This window comes from Crocodylus siamensis, chromosome 11, assembly GCF_052110815.1.
Source record: "Crocodylus siamensis isolate JL-2025a chromosome 11, ASM5211081v1, whole genome shotgun sequence".
Classification (NCBI taxonomy): Eukaryota; Metazoa; Chordata; order Crocodylia; family Crocodylidae; genus Crocodylus; species Crocodylus siamensis.
In genome coordinates, this window is record NC_143405.1 from 45984464 (window position 1) to 46000698 (window position 16235).

The 16235-nt window shown below is 42.7% G+C and overlaps 1 protein-coding gene across 1 annotated transcript in view; it reads right to left on the reverse strand.

Annotated features, from left to right (window-relative positions):
- Positions 1-16235, reverse strand: part of DNAH12 (dynein axonemal heavy chain 12) — a 162828-nt gene that overhangs the window by 26914 nt on the left and 119679 nt on the right. The window contains exons 55-60 of the mRNA XM_090022245.1: positions 15900-16045; positions 12942-13156; positions 5841-6033; positions 4321-4513; positions 2535-2707; positions 1737-1877 (exon numbers count right to left, since the gene is read on the reverse strand). Coding sequence (XP_089878371.1) covers positions 1737-1877; positions 2535-2707; positions 4321-4513; positions 5841-6033; positions 12942-13156; positions 15900-16045 — 1061 coding nt within the window. The remainder of the gene's footprint in view (positions 1-1736; positions 1878-2534; positions 2708-4320; positions 4514-5840; positions 6034-12941; positions 13157-15899; positions 16046-16235) is intronic.

The following is a 16235-nucleotide window of genomic DNA, read 5'->3' on the forward strand; positions in this document are numbered from 1 at the left end:
TGTGTCATGTTTGACAGGGGCTGTGTGACCACCAACCTGCCTGCCACAGTGGGTCCCAGGAGCCCACCTATCACACTGCTCCCAGAAGCAGGGCGGGGGGGGGGGCGGGGCGAGGGCAGCAGCGCCCCTCTACAAGCTGCATAGGCACCACTCAGCAGGATGCGGGTGGGCTCACATGTGACTGTGGCAGCAGCAGCCTGACAAGCAGGTCTCAAGCCTTCACAGAGTCCCAACCAGGAGGCCTTAGGTAGAGTCCTATGGCCTCTGGCAGAGGCATTGTGAGCCCGGGTATGAGGGACAGGCAGGGCTCAGCGGCAAAGGAAGAAGTCGCTCAAGTGCAGGAGGAAGAAAGTCAGTGAGCGCCTCAGCCCCTGTGGGACAGTGCAGCTCCTCCCTGCTCCAAGCTGTGCTCCTCACCCATGGTGCAGCTCAGCCAGGCTGTGAGCACAGCTGCTGCTGGCCACCAATGCTGTGCTCCAGCTGGAGCTTCTCCAGGGCACGCCAAAGGGCCGCTGTGGCTGAGCTGGAGCCCTGCTGAGGAACTGAGCCTTTGCTGCTGCCTGCCCACCCCCTGGGGCCAATGCCATGGGGCCTGCCCCGGCTGGCACAGAGCTGCACTGGCGGGGACAGCCCCTCATGGGTTAATGCACATCTTGGCTTCCTGCCGGGCTTGGAGCTGCCAGACATGCTGGGCTCAACCCCCACCTCCCATGTGAAATGCTTCTTTTTAGTAAGGGGAGGGTGTAACAGCAGAATGCCCAGTGCAGCTGCTGTCTCCCAAAGCTGCACCCTCTCCCGGCTGGCCCTGGGCCCACACAGCACTGCAGCCCAACCCCTCTCCCTAACTGCCCCCCTCACAAGGCAGCTCTGCACCCGCAGTGCAGGGGGCTGGGGCTCGCTGTATGGATTGGGGGGGGGAGGAGGGCAGACTGCTGTTCTCAGGCTGACTGCCTCTCAGACAATCAGAAGAGTGAACTGGGGTGGGAGGCAGGGAGGTGCCATGGTGTGTAGCATGGGGCTAGCGGCATCTGGTGGATCCCTTCCCCTCTCCCAGGTAAGAGCCAAAGTGCGAGAATGTGCCAGGGGAGACGCCGCTGCTGCACTCCACCTGGGTCACACTCCATCCCTGCACTCTGTCCCCACTCACACACACACGTACCCCCTACGACTTTTCTAAGTACCCCTGGGGGTACATGTACCCCTGGTTGACAATCCCTGCAATAGATAATTTATGGTTCTCTTTCCTCTGCCAGCCACCACACACACACACACACACATACACCACATTGTGTGGTAGGATCAGCAGCACTTTATCATCTTTGTCGCTGAGAAATGGGCAAAGACACAAAAGTGAAAAGAAAGGGGAGGTGAAGAGAAAAGTTTTACAAGAAAGGAGTTGTGATATATGCCAAGCAAAGCTGTTGAAAAGAGAAACCACTGCCTTGGAGAATTTTAACCTGAAATATTTTTTAAATAATGGCAATTGTTATTTAAAAAAATAACTGCAACCCTATTACACAGCATCATCCCACCTCTTTGCAAAGGGCAATAAAGACCCAATAGGAGGAAGTTAATAAAATATTTGGGGGAAGCAAAAGCATTCACTTCATGATGAGGCTTTAAAGATATACTCATCAAAACACATGCACAAGTATTCCACCATTTGCACATTATTTCAGTAGAAGAGAAATGATTGTTTTGTATTATGAAAAAATTCCAAAAAGTATAAATCTTACATGAGAAGGTTACAGCAGAGTAAAAAGGAAAACAGCAGCTTGTCCTTCTCAAACAAAGAGCGACACACATTACAATACAAGTTGTATGTGAAGTGATCGTTCAGGTAACGAAGGCGCTTCTCCAAAATTTTAGATTTGTTACTAAAAGAAAAGAAAGTGAAAGAGAACATGACTGTTTATATTGAATCAATGAAGCAAATAAAATAAAATAAAATAATTTTGAAAAGGTTTGGTAGGATATAGACTAGGGCTGAAATTGTCCTTAAGGAAACTATGCACCTAGCTCTCACTGAATTCAATTACATTCAAAATGAGTTAGACATCCAGCTCCCTAAGTCTTTTCTGAAAGCCCAGCCAAAATGATTTACTGAAATCACTATCATACTTGGGTACCAGAACTCTTACCACTCCATCATAGTTTTAATTCAACACCAGACTTGGACTCTTCCAAGGCACACTGCAACAGATATCTATAAGGAGTGTTATTTTCTGAAAAACATGATTACCAAGGGAACCATTTGGGATGCTTGGTCCAGGGGTAGGGGCATGCCAAGCTGAAAGTAAAGCACTGTTTTGTTTTGTTTTGTTTTTCACACCTGTAATGCAGCCTGCATTTACTAAATTACTTGTACAAAAATATACCTGCAGCCACTTGAAGAAAAAAAATCATACCACCAAAATTTGAGGATGTTTCTGAAAATGTTTCGATACAAAGAAGAAGAAGAAAACCCAATTTAAATCCTGTTGGTGAGAACAGAAAGGAATATATGGGATTTTGCCCAGAAATATTTTATTTACCTGTCATGAATTGAGTTGATAAAGAGGTTAACAAACCAACTGAGAGAGTACTGGTACATGGGATCAATGTTAGCCAGGTCTGCAATACTGAAGAAGAGCACCGATGAATGCTTTGCAATGGGTCTATAGCCTTCTCGAGATTCTGCTAATTTAATTTCTGTTTTCTCTGCAACCTAAAACAGAAATGACACATAAGTAAAAAAAAAAACAAAAACTTTTAATATTTCCCTTTGTACAGAAATAGTTATTACTACACACCCATTATTAACATGCGCTTATTGTGCACTGTACAGTACATTTTCCATGCTCAGATATGCTCGTCATCTAATGCCTCAGTCCTGGAGTGAGCCTTAGGTGGGTCATACAAGGGCAACTTGACTTCAGTAACAGACTACATGGAGCGAAGTGGAGCCAAAGACAGAAAAGCCAAGACAAAACTCATCAAGATACTTCCACAAAGTCACTTGGCTTAAGACACATCAAACACAACAATTATGTCTTTAAATATGCCTGGATTTCAAATTTTAAAACAATCATTCTAGCAGTAAGTATTCTACAATACAGTCACTTTTTATAAAAATATTATATGAAAACAAAGAAACAAGAATACATTTAATGTAAAAGTTGAGAGTTATTTGTTTCTTAGTATTAGGTATATATTGTAGCTTTAAAATAGCGAGGTACTAATAAATGAAGTGCTAGATAACAGCAGGTGTTAGTTCTGCCAGTCCACATCCCTGTGCTGACATACTCTAAACCAAGGGCTGTGAAGATGAGTGTGGAGAAAACAGTGCACCCCTGTCCCAGTTATTTTTATATCCATAACCTAGATGTGTGCATTTTGTGCGGGAATTCAGCTCAATAGTTGAGAAGAAGGAATGGGTTGAGCTAGGAGGACTGGGGCTGGGAAAAGATTACTATTATAGGTGGCAAATGCCTTGGCCCCTTTCCCGAAGGGCAAAATGCCTGTATAAAGTAGTGCCGATTATCATCACAGTGGAACCCCTGTGAAGTGATGTCCAAAAGCAGAGGCAAGAGAGAAAGCATGGACTTGTCCCCTTCTTTGCTGAGCGATATTCAGGTTTAGAGATAACCCTCTGCTATTTTCACTGCAGGGCACAATTCTCCACAAATAGGATATTTCAGAGAAAATTAAAAAATAGCACCTCAAGGAGTCTCTTCTTCCCAAAAGGTTTCTCTAAAACTGGGGAACAACATAACCTGCTATAATTAGCATATATAGCTATTCTCAATGTGCACAGCCTCCTCTACTACATCCCGTGGAATCATTATTTTCATTTTACTTATTGGAAAATTAACATACAGACAGGTGTGATTCACCTGTGACCAACGAGATGAGTTTGAGGCAGTTGTAGTATCAGAACTTAGAAGTTTCTGGCTTGAAGTTTCATATCCAGATGCCTTGGTAATTACTGTCTCCTTTAAAATGTTGTCTTCTATTAGTTTAACACTTAGATTCTTACTTTATCTTAATATAGAGCCCAATTCTGAAGTCATTACTTTTTACTCCATCCTTATCCAGGCAGAACTCCTTTTAAAGTTATTTGCCTTGACGGATTAAGCCATGAGAAAGAACTTCAGGATTGATCCATAGTTTTGTCTTACGAATTGACCTTACCATTTCACATTCAGTGTTTTCTTTATTTCACTTCTAATTCATAGTCTTCCTGCTAGGAAGCAAAGCTTTAGTTTTTTACACAGCACATTATCCAATTAATTTTGGGATCACTCTATTAATTTTAAAGCAAAGGTTAACTTCGCTTACTTGTTGCTTCTTAGTGATTTCATTAGACATTATTTTAGCAGAGTCTAAGACCATAATTGCAGTCTCATCTTCTAGTATATTCCCTTCTGCTACTTGTAAAGTCTCTAAAATTTTTTTCTCAGTTTCTTTTAGCTGTTTATTATTGGCTGCAGACTGAAGGATGAGAGCATTCCTTTCCTCTTCTAATTCTGGTCTAATAAAACAAAACATATACCCAAGTTAATGCATTATGTATTACACATTTTGATACCTGTATATAGTTAACCTATGTTTGTAAAATTAATATTTGCCAAGATTAGAGCTCATTAATCATGTTATATTAGTGCTACGGAAACCAATTACTTCTGGAGATTTTGTATAGTATTCCATTCACTTTTTTCCGTTTAGAGACAATCACTTAAATTCTATTACAGCTAATTCCCATTATTCACTCTATTTTAGCAAGATATTAAGGCCAAAACTAGACATTTGGGGTAAAATTGTTTCTTATATTTAGTATATTTCTACTAACTTCAGTAAAGTTATGTAATCATAACAGAATTTGTCCTCTAAATCCTTTACGGCTTTAAGTGCTTATCATCTATTTGGATGCCTAAACATGTAACAATTTAAACCCTATGCTTTAGTTTTATGGTCTAAAACTTTATACTCAGACTTCTGGAAATGTCAGCTAAAATTGATTTTCTTGTACTATAACTCTTGCTTCTGAGTAAATATTTGCACAAGTATTGTACTGCCTGTGTTTATCATATGGAATGTTCATTAAATGTAGTCAGATTTTTAACAAGTGGACTCTAACATGTTTAACCAGGCAATCTGTAAAAGACAGGACCATCAGAAAATCCAATTAAATCTGTTTCTATGTGACAACAAATAAGAACTGGAAAGATTTTCAGAGTTACCATCAATAATTTAAAAATAACAAAATAATTTAAAAATCCAATATCCATGTTTACATGTGCAAAGTTATGGACTAGATACGAAAACAATAATTATGGTTATGCAGTGGTAAAGTTAAATATCAGTATAGTTTTCCAAATCTCATCTGAATCTGAAAAATACTGATGGCCCTTGCAAACAGATAAGACAACTGAAAAACCAAGGCCTCTGGTTACACATTACATATATAATGCAATTAACCGGTTAACTGCATTAAACTGACTAAATTTAAACTGACCACACGTGCAAAGTAAGACCAGCCACAAGTGCATAGTAATTATCACACAATTAACCAGTTAATTGTGCAATTTAGACCAGGCACATACCATAAAAATGGAAAGAGCTATAAAAAAGAGACAACCAGCTACAAAAGTTAGAGCTTGAAAAATGTGTAACAATTCTATATCTGGTTTCTATCTAGCTTTAATTTGAACATGTAGCAGGGCCCCAAGATTCTCTTAGTAAGGATCACTTAGAACAAAGAACAATTTTGGTTTTGATATAAACGTATCTTTTATTTGTTTCTAAAGCTGCTAGTTTAAAGTATTTAATTTGGTTGTTTTCAATAAACAAACACTCACCTTTCCTTTGCAACAACAATACCGAGTAACTGGTCTTCAAGTCCCTCTGGAGTTATCATAAAGTTGAGTAGAGAAACTTTTGTAGCTAGTTCAGGCAAATAATGTGGATTTCTTAGTTTTGTAGTAATAAAGAATCTGAAATCACTGGAATACTCAATAATTGTCTCACCAAGCCTGATGCAATCCATTCCCCCTAAAGTTAAGAGAATAAATATTAATGTGAGTTACGTGTTTATCTCAGCTTTTTTTCACAAAAATATGACTTCTGTGATCAAGTAAAAGCAAAATTCTTCCTAATAGCAAATCAAGCATGCTCAAGTGGTAAGCAATCCTAGCCCCACTGAAGACAATACTGAAGTCCACACAGACTTCCATGAGGTTAGGAATTTACTTGTAGGTGAGAATAATAGTGTTTCATATATTGCTAATAGTGTTTCACATATGGCTGCACTACTCTACTTTTAGTGTCTGTATAAAAACTGGAAAAGATACCGTTTTTAGATTGTTCTCAAATTTCCTATTCCTATTTCATTGCAACTACACTAAATCATAAAATAAAGCAAGGTATCAAAATGCATAAATGACATCCTAAGGAAGAACATATTTTTATTATAATCCAGGTGTCCTGATGCTATTTGTTATGGTTTTTTTAATCTTAGGTTGTTAAATTCTCCGAGAAGTCCTCTTATTTGCCTGTGAAGCATCGTGTATACTGACAACCTGGGGAAATAACAACATTTAGTATGGGGTAACAACATATAATCTATAATGAACTGCCAGTCATCAGCAAGAAGGTCCTCTGAGAGGGGAGGTTGTTCATGGCACAGCTTCAGACATATTCTCTTCTGACTATTCAAATGAAAGCTTTAGACTGGTGGTTTCTGCCCAGCGCCTGGAGCTCTGGCTCCAGCTCTACCTGTCTTCTGCCCACTTGGCCAGACAAGCAGTCCCTGTGGTGGGAGTGGGGGTGGGGAGCAGGTGGAAAGCAGCTGGAGCTGGAACCAGAGCTCTGTGCACTAGGCAGAAGCCACAGGGCTAAACTTCCACCTGCCCACCCAGAGCCATGTGGCATCAGTGGCAGCAGCTGGAGGTGAGGGAAGCAGAAGAGCCCCACTGGCCCTGGGCAGTGCACAGCCTGTGGTGTAGCTGCAGCAGGCAAGCACTGCACAGAACAGGGTGTGCGGCAGGGGCTGTAAGCCCCCGTGGTGGGTGGCTGCTAGGCTTTGGGTCTGCTGGCATCTCTGAGCCAGCCTGGGCAGTCCACTGCATAGTCAGCTTGCTGCCCAAGCCCCACAACCTGGGCCGGCCCCTGTGTGTCCACCTTCAGCAGCACCTGCAGACTGGCCCAACTCAGCCCACAGCCCCAGCACTGCAGCTGTGGCAAGGTAGGTGAATGCTGGTGCCATGGCAGTCAGTTCTGGCCATGTCCCCTTGTCCCCTCCCCTGCTGCTGGAGTGGGGAGAGGGACAAATGCCTGATGGGCTGCTACACCCGGGCAAGGCAGACCTCAACTACAGTCCCCCAGTGGGAGTGGGGGAATAAACACTAGGCCTGCGCAAGTCGGCAGCGATCTGATCCAGCTTCAGATCCAGCTGGTTCGGATGGCCATGATCCAATCCAGAGATCCAGACCAGGTTTCTGCCTCAATCTGGCCAAAGCGGCTCTGAAGCTTCAGAGCCGCCTTGGAGATCCAGCCATAGGGTATAATGGGGAAATCAATTAAATATCTACAACTTTGTTTCTTGTCCGATTTGGATGAAACTTGCAGGGATGGTAGCCTCTGCTAAGACTATGAAACCTGCCAAGTTTCAAGAATATTGGTGCAGCGGTTTGGGGGGAACTGTACCCCAAATTTCATAAATTTCATAGACATTAGGGCTGGAAGGGACCTCGGGAGATCATCAAGTCCAGCCCCCTGCCAAAAGGGCAGCAAGTCAGCTGGGGTCATAGGATCCCAACAAGATAAGCATCCAATTTACTCTTGAAGGTGTTCAATGTAGGTGCTTGAACCACCTCCGCTGGCAGACTGTTCCAGACCTTGGGGGCTCGGACAGTAAAGAAATTCTTCCTTATGTCCAGCCTGAAACGGTCTTGCAGGAGTTTGTGACCGTTCGACCTCGTCATCCCTTGGGGCGCTCTGGTGAACAGACGTTCCCCCAGATCCTGCTGGTCACCCCTGATAAACTTATAGGTGGCCATCAGATCACCCCTGAGCCTGCGCTTTTCCAGGCTAAAGAGTCCCACAGCTCTCAGCCTGTCATCGTAAGATCTGTTTTCCTGACCTCTGATCATGCGCGTGGCTCTCCTCTGGACTCTCTCAAGCTTCTCCACATCCTTTTTGAACTGTGGAGCCCAAAACTGGATGCAGTACTCCACCTGCGGCCTCACCAAGGCCGAGTACAAGGGGAGAATGACGTCCCGGGATTTGCTCGAGAAGCATCTATGGATGCACGCCAGCATTTTGGTCGCTTTACTAGCCGCAGCATCGCATTGGAGGCTCATGTTCATCTTGTGGTCAACGATGACCCCCAAGTCTTTTTCTTCTGTAGTGCTAACCAACGTAGCACTGCCGAGCCTATAAGGGTGCTGCAGGTTTTTCCTCCCAAGGTGGAGAACCTTGCATTTTTCGGTGTTAAACACCATCAGGTTCTCGTCTGCCCATTTGCTGAGCTTGTCCAGGTCAGCCTGGATCACCCGCCTATCTTCTGGCATGGATGCTTTGCCCCAAAGTTTGGTGTCATCGGCGAACTTGGCCAGTCCACTCCTGACTCCAATGTCCGCATCGTTAATGAAGATGTTGAACAGTATGGGTCCCAGGACAGAGCCTTGAGGGACCCCACTGGTTACAGGGCACCATGATGAGTGACTGCCATCAATCACAACCCTCTGGGTCCGACCACGAAGCCAATTTCCCAGCCAGCGGATCATGGTGGAGCCAAGGCCACAACCGGCCAGTTTGGCCAAGAGGTGATCATGGGATACCAGATCAAAAGCTTTTTTGAAGTCAAGATATATGACATCAATCTCTTCTCCCTTGTCCAGGTGATAGGTCACCTGGTCATAGAAGGAAATGAGATTGGTCAAACAAGACCTACCCGCAACAAACCCGTGCTGGCTATCCCTTAGAATGTTAGCCTGGGCCAGTCCCTCAAGGATGGCCTCCTTAATAAACTTTTCTAAGATCTTCCCCAGGATAGAAGTCAGGCTAATGGGCCTGTAGTTAGCCGGATCCACTCTCCTCCCTTTCTTGAAGATCGGCACCACATTGGCCTTCTTCCAGTCTTCGGGCACTACACCAGAGTGCCAGGAGTTTTCAAAGATCCGTGCCAGGGGCTGGGCTATGACGCTCGCCAGCTCCTTGAGTACCCTGGGGTGCAGGTTGTCAGGGCCGGCTGACTTGAAGGTATCCAGCTTCTCACGGTGTTCCTTCACAAGGTCAGCATTGATGGAGGGTAGGGGATCCCCCTCACCCAGATTTCCCTGTCCCATAGCAGGCATGGGCATCCCGTGTGACTGATGAAAGACTGACGCAAAGTACCTATTTAATAGGTTGGCTTTTTCCTGGGCGTCAGTTGTCAGTTGCCCCATCTGGTTTAGCAGGGGTCCAACATTGTCCTTGCTTTTCCTCCGGCTCCCCACATACCTCAAAAAGGACTTTTTGTTGTCCTTGATGCCTGAAGCTAGTTGGAGTTCAGTTGCAGCCTTGGCTTTCCTGGTTTGCTCCCTGCAGGACCGGACCAGCGCGGAGTAATCCTCCTTGGAGGTGAATCCCATCCTCCATCCTTTGTAGGCTTTCCTTTTTAGCCACAGTAGGTCCGCTAGGTCTCTGGAGAGCCAGGGGGGCTGCTGTGCCTTCTTGCTGCCTTTCCTCCGTGTTGGAATAGATTTAGCTTGTGCACTGAGGAACGCTTCCTTGAGAAGCAACCACTCTTCTTGAACTCCCATCTCCCTGGGGTCTTCTTGGACCGGGTCTTCTTGGAGTCGGGTTGCTTGGTAATGCAGCCCAAAGCGGGTGGTAAACTCCATCTAAGGCTAAATACCGGCACGAGACCAATAGTCATTCTTGAAAGCCATGGCTGTCACGGCTGTGTGTCACACCACAGGGGGGTGAAATCTTCAGGGGTGGTAGCTCTTACTGAAGTCACAAAGCCTGCCAAGTTTCAAGGAGATAGGTGCAGGGGTTTGGGGGGAACTGCCCCTCAAGCTGCAGACAAGCAAAACTCGTGCCATGGGTGACACTGTGTGTGTTAAGGCACAGCAGGGTGACAGCTGCAGAGACAGTGGCCCCTGCTGCAGCCACGACACCTGCCAGCTGTGGAGGAGATTGGTGCAGGGTGTTCTGGGCCTTGCACCCCTAGCTGCTGACAGGCAAAACTTGTGCCAAGACTGTATCTGTCTTGGGGCAGTTAATTGTCTGTATTGATTCTTTCCTCTCCTTAGCCTGGTTTTGTAGGTGCTACTTGATGCTCGTTAAGTCATTATATAGTAGCTAGGTCCTGTGCACTGAGCTGGTCCCTGTCCCTGAGTCCCTGGTTCCTGAGTGAATCATGATGGATTGATTGGTAACTGGTAACACAGCAGCTTAGCAGCCAGGCCTGCAGCAGTGTCTCCCCTCCCCGCCCCAAGACAGACACAGTCAGTCCCACAAGCACCCATGGCACCAGTTTTGCTTGTCCACAGCTTGAGGTGCAGTTCCCCCCAAACCCCTGCACTGATCTTCTTAAAACCTGGCAAGCTTTGTGGCCTCAGTAAGAGCTACCACCCTAGTGGTTTTCACCCCCCTGTGTTGTAACATGTAGACACGCCAGTTTTGCTTTCAAGAATTTGGGGTGCTGTTCCCCCCAGACCCCTGCACCAATATTCTTGAAACTTGGCAGGCTTCATCCTTTATGCAGAGACTACCACCCCTGAAAATGTCATCCAAATTGGACAAAAAACAACAAAGTTACAGATATTTTATTGTTTCCCCATTATAACCTATGGCTGGATCTCTGAGGCAGCTCCGAACCGGTTCGGGAAGCCGAATGAGGCAGTGCATTGACCCAGATGTGCTGCTTCGGACCCTGAAGCCTCCAAAGCTTCTCTGGATCCAAAGCTCTGTCTGAAGCCTTGCACAGCCCTAGCAATTTGTGGCACACCTACCAAAAGTATGGTCTGCACTGGACTACAGCCTCCCTAAAGAAAATTTCTGATAGTTCTCTTCTCCAGAGGAAGGTTCTGCATCCTTATCTCCAACACCAGGTATCTTACTAGAGAAACAAGGTCACAGCTACCTGTCATGGCAGCAGACTGTATGGAGTCTACTGCTGCCCATTTTGTGTATACAGTTCAAAATCATAAGTGCTTTATGCAGTTGTAAAACTCTACAATGTATTTGAGATTTTCCAGGTGCACCCTAGGAGATTTCATAGATTTCATAGACATTAGGGCTGGAAGGGACCTTGGAAGACCATTGAGTCCAGCCCCCTGCCTCAGGGGCAAGAAGTCAGCTACAGTCAAAGGATCCCAGCAAGATAAGTGTCCAAATGTTTCTTAAGAGTCCAGAGTAGGTGCTTGCACCACCTCTGGAGGGAGTCTATTTCAGGCCTTGGGGGCTTCGACAGTAAAGAAGTTTTTCCTTATGTCCAGCCTAAAACCATCTTGGAGGAGTTTGTGACTGTTTGACCTTGTCATCCCTTGGGGCACTCTGGTGAACAGGTATTCCCCCAAATCCTGATTCACACTCCCCATATGCTTATAGACAGCCACTAAGCCACCCCTGAGTCTATGTTTTTTCCAAGCTGAAGAGTCCCATGACTTTCAGCCTCCCAACATAAGGTTTGTTCTCTTGCCCTCTGATCATGCACGTGGCTCTCCTCTGGACTCTCTCAAGCTTTTCCACATCCTTTTTAAATTGTGGAGCCCAGAATTGGATGCAGTACTCCAGCTGCAGCCTCACCAAGGCTGAGTACAGCAGGAGGATGACATCCTGAGATTTGCCTGAGAAGCATCTATGGATGCGAGCCAGAGTTTTCCCTGCTTTGGCGGCTGTGACATCGCATTGGTGGCTCATGTTCTTCTTGTGGTTAATCATGACCCCCAAGTCCCTTTCGGCTGTGGTGCTAGCAAGTGTAGCACTGCTGAGCCTATAAGCATGATGTGGGTTTCCTACCCCCAACCTCCAAGGTGGAGTACCTTGCATTTTTTGGTATTGAATGCCATCAGGTTTTTATCCGCCCATGTATACTTGTTCAAAATCATGAGTGTTTCATGCAGTTGTAAAACTCTACAGTGTATTTGGGATTTTCCAGGTGCACCCTGGGAAAGATGGCTGAAAATTCATACTTCATGACATGTTTCAATATACAACAGATATTGTTATTTAACTATGAAAACATTTCTTTTTTAAAACATGTTCTCTGTGACCTGGATGTTCTCTTTAAACCATCTCCACCATCTTATTGACTTTTCACTTTTTTTATTTTTTAACTGGAAATGATAGAGGGAAAAAACAATTAGGAAAGGAAGTAGAATGATGAGGGGGGATCAAGAATGAATTACTGCCCAGTTTCTTTGCCTTATTTACACATTTTCCCAACCTCTCCAGAGCAAAAAGGCAAGTGACATTCAGCCTCAAATCTGGCCCTATTCTTCATAATTGCCATCTTCTGACTTTATGAGGACAACATTTACATAAAAAACTGCATCCCTTGAAAAAACTGCAATTTTTCCAAGCTTTGCAAAAATTAAGTGCAATAAATATTAGTGATTATTAAGTTAAAACATGCTTTAAAGATGTTTTCCAGTCTTCTATACTTTGGGGAAAAGAAGATAATCAGTATCAATGGGAGTCTTACCTATATGGAGTCAAGCATCCTGTATTTAAATCTACCACTTCTGTATGATGCAAATTGCCAGAAAAAAAATCTATAAAGTGATATTAATGAGCTTTAAAAATAAAAAGTAAAAATAAAAATTTAAAAGTCTATTATCAAATTACCTTCCTCTGTTCACAGGCAGCAATAGTAAAGAAAGTAAAAAATATATATTAGCTGTTACAATACATCAACAAAGGAGCATTACAGATGCATACATTGGGACTCATAACTAAAGTTCTTGTACCTTGTTTAAAAGTTTGTCTAAGCAGCAGGGGTTCGAGTGATGGATCTAGTTCTTCTCCAACATTTTCTAGCAGAAGAGGAGTTCCAAACTGAATGCAGTTCTCCAAAGTTCTCATGTAGTCTGTATCTGTGAGCTTAATAACACTCAGCTGGTTTTCCCTCTCAAAGTTCTTTATCCATTTATTTGCTTGACTCTGTGGATCAATCATTAATGGCCTAGAATGTACAGGACAAAAATCCTGTTCAGTACCTTTTAAGTCTGCAATTATTTGTACCTTGAACTAGCTAGAAAAAAATGAGTCATGCTCTAAAAGCACGCGATTAAAAGGATGAATGTCCAGTGAATATTACAGTCACAGTTTATAAGGTCATATCCAAAAGAATTTTAAATCCAGGAAAGTATGGTCATAATCTTTTCTGAACGTAGACTAGAAGCCAGAACTTTTTTCCAGCGTCTCTCAGCATTACCAGGTAGGTGTACAATAATTATTGTATTTGTATGACAATTTCAACCCTTGTAGGATATTAAAAGTGCTCAAAATGTATGATGATTTTTGAGGCAGTTAATTGACGCAGCATATGCAAAACCCAAGTCAGTCTCAGGGAGCCTTAATCAACTTACAGCTTCACTGTCAGCACTTTCATATGACTGACTGCTTGCCTTGAACTAAAATGCTTCAACTTTGATGATCCAGTTCTCACTGACTCACTGGAAACTAATTTAGAGTGAGTAATATAAAGTAAATAAGGACAAGGCTTATTTGCATACTTGCTTGCATAGTGTTTTTTTTTTCCAGTATACAATAATTTTTTCAGAAAATATGGTAATTTGAGCTTCCAATACGATAATTTCATATTTAAGACCTGACAATTCTGGCCTCTCTGTATTTTCCCACGAGAATTCTCATTAGTTAAAATTGTTTTATGTTAATTTTCACAATATTTGACTCTCTATTTTAAGCAAGAATTGCCAGTAATTTGAAATTAACAGAACTACAATCTCACAGGGTCTGGGAGGGCGATCCTATTCAATGGATCTCTACCCATTGCACCAGCTGAGGTTACATGCCATACTTTTTTGGAAAAAACCACAAAAACTGTCAGATATATTAAGTTTCCCCCTAATAGAAGGAATCACAAATAGTAAGCTAAGTGTCTTCTTCCAGTGGATAATAGTTTCCAAACCAGAATTAATAACAGAACATTATTAATGCAAATTGCAATTTGTTATTCATATTTAATGACTTGCTGTGCAAAAGGTAATAGGCAGAGCTAGGATTCTGAAAAGGGGAATGCAGAAGGTGTGGTGCATCACCACATATAACACAATGCATACTTTTATCAAGTTAAAAAGATACTAGAAGCGTTAATAATAAAGTAGTGGCCTAGGGTTATATTGTTTAACTTAAGATTGGAGCAAAAACAAACATAAATACAGTAAAAGCTCTATTATCCGGCATCCATGGGGAAAGGGGGGTGCCAGTTAATCAAATATGCTCGTTATCTGAGAGCTTATTTCCAGTGGGTTGGAGGCGTTTTTGCTGGTGCACCAGGGCTTTCACTCCCTGGTGTCAGTGTGCCAGGGGACAGGGAGTGGGGCTCCATGCAGGCTCCTTTGCCCTGGGCCATGGTCCTCAAGGAAGAAGTGGGACTTAGCGAAACTGGAAGTGCCACGGTAAGACTTCCAGTTTTGCTTTTGCTGCATCAATTCACTGCCATAAACAACAGATGCGTCTATGATAGATGCTGGTTAATGGAGCATTCTGGATGGTAAAGTGCTGAATAAAACAGCTTTTACTGTATATTGGAATGTATATTAATCTGTCACATCACATATTATGTATAACTGCCCCCCCAAACAAACTAGGGGAAAAAAAATCAAAATATATTATTTCATTAGTCCTGCAATTATTAGAATTAAATGGACATCTCTTTTGCAGAGTCATAAAACAAAATCTAGCCTTCTTGAGTATCTTGATAGGGCATCCAATGTTTCACTGAAAGTTATTTCCATATCTTAGATAATATGTTTAGAATTTAATATTTTAGAGTTAAAAACTGTCTGCAGGGCTGTGAAATAGGAGTCACATTACTAGGAGCAGCTAACAGACAGCAGCAATGCAGCTGAACATCAAGACCATTTAAAAGGAGAGAGGGTTGTTAACACCTGCAGAATGAAGATTGTAGAAGGGATCAAGTAGATTATAATGAGCTATGAAGTCAGTTGAATGTATTTAATATATTATTAAATATATAAATATTTAATATATTATTCACTGCTACCTGAATATAAATCCTGCTGCCACTACCAAGTTGGTTTTAAAAACTTCAGGTGGATCAGGAACCAAGGCAGGATGCAAGTGCATCAGTGCACCCCCTGCTTAAGTTGGATTTAACTCAGCAAAAAAAGGTTAAATTGGATGTAAAAAGGCAAAGACCTTGGCATGACCTTCTGTACAGATGTGGATTTCACCCAAGAATAAATATCTCTAAAAAATGTCAAAGAAGATTTATGGGTTTCCTGGTAGCCAAAATGGTAAAGCTGAAGTTTTTGCTTCTATACATGTCTAAAACTGTTTAAAAGGAGAAGCTTTTCTTTTCTTGGCTGTTTCATTAGTCAACTGATTTACTCTAAGAAGCCACTGCATACAGTAGAGACATTTAAAAATTAACAGTAGCTATTTCAAAAGAAAGTTTAAGAACATTATAAGATCTACCAATGGCAATTCAAAATGAAGAACTATGTGTAGTCAATAAGGGGGAAAAGTCAGTAATTGCAAATACTAGTTCCAATACTGTAAGATTTTAAAAGCCCTCTCCATTTCCATTTAAAGGACTGGGAGGTGAGAATGCACAACACGCTTGAGGTATTAGTTTCCTTGTTTCTAATAAACAAACAGAATGACGTTTTATCTGAAATCTATTCTTTTAGCAAATTATTAGCTTCTTTGTTACATACCAGCGCCTGGAGTTGTCAACAATCACACCATTATCTATAGAAAACATGTCTGTTGGCAATCCAGCAATATTCCAGGCTCGGATTTTTATTGGGTCACCAAGGGTTTTACTCAAAGAGAAATTCTCAGAACAAGGGATGTTTTTCTCCTACAAGAAAAAAAAAATCTATTCTGTATTTATCTTTTATTAAAATACTGCTTCATCATGAAATATTAGCTTATTAAAATGTGCTTTAAATAGTTTGTCACAACATGGAAGATGATAAAAAGATTGAATGGAAAATAAATTCACTTTTGCAGAAAAACTGGAAGATTTTCCCCAATTTGTTAGATATTTG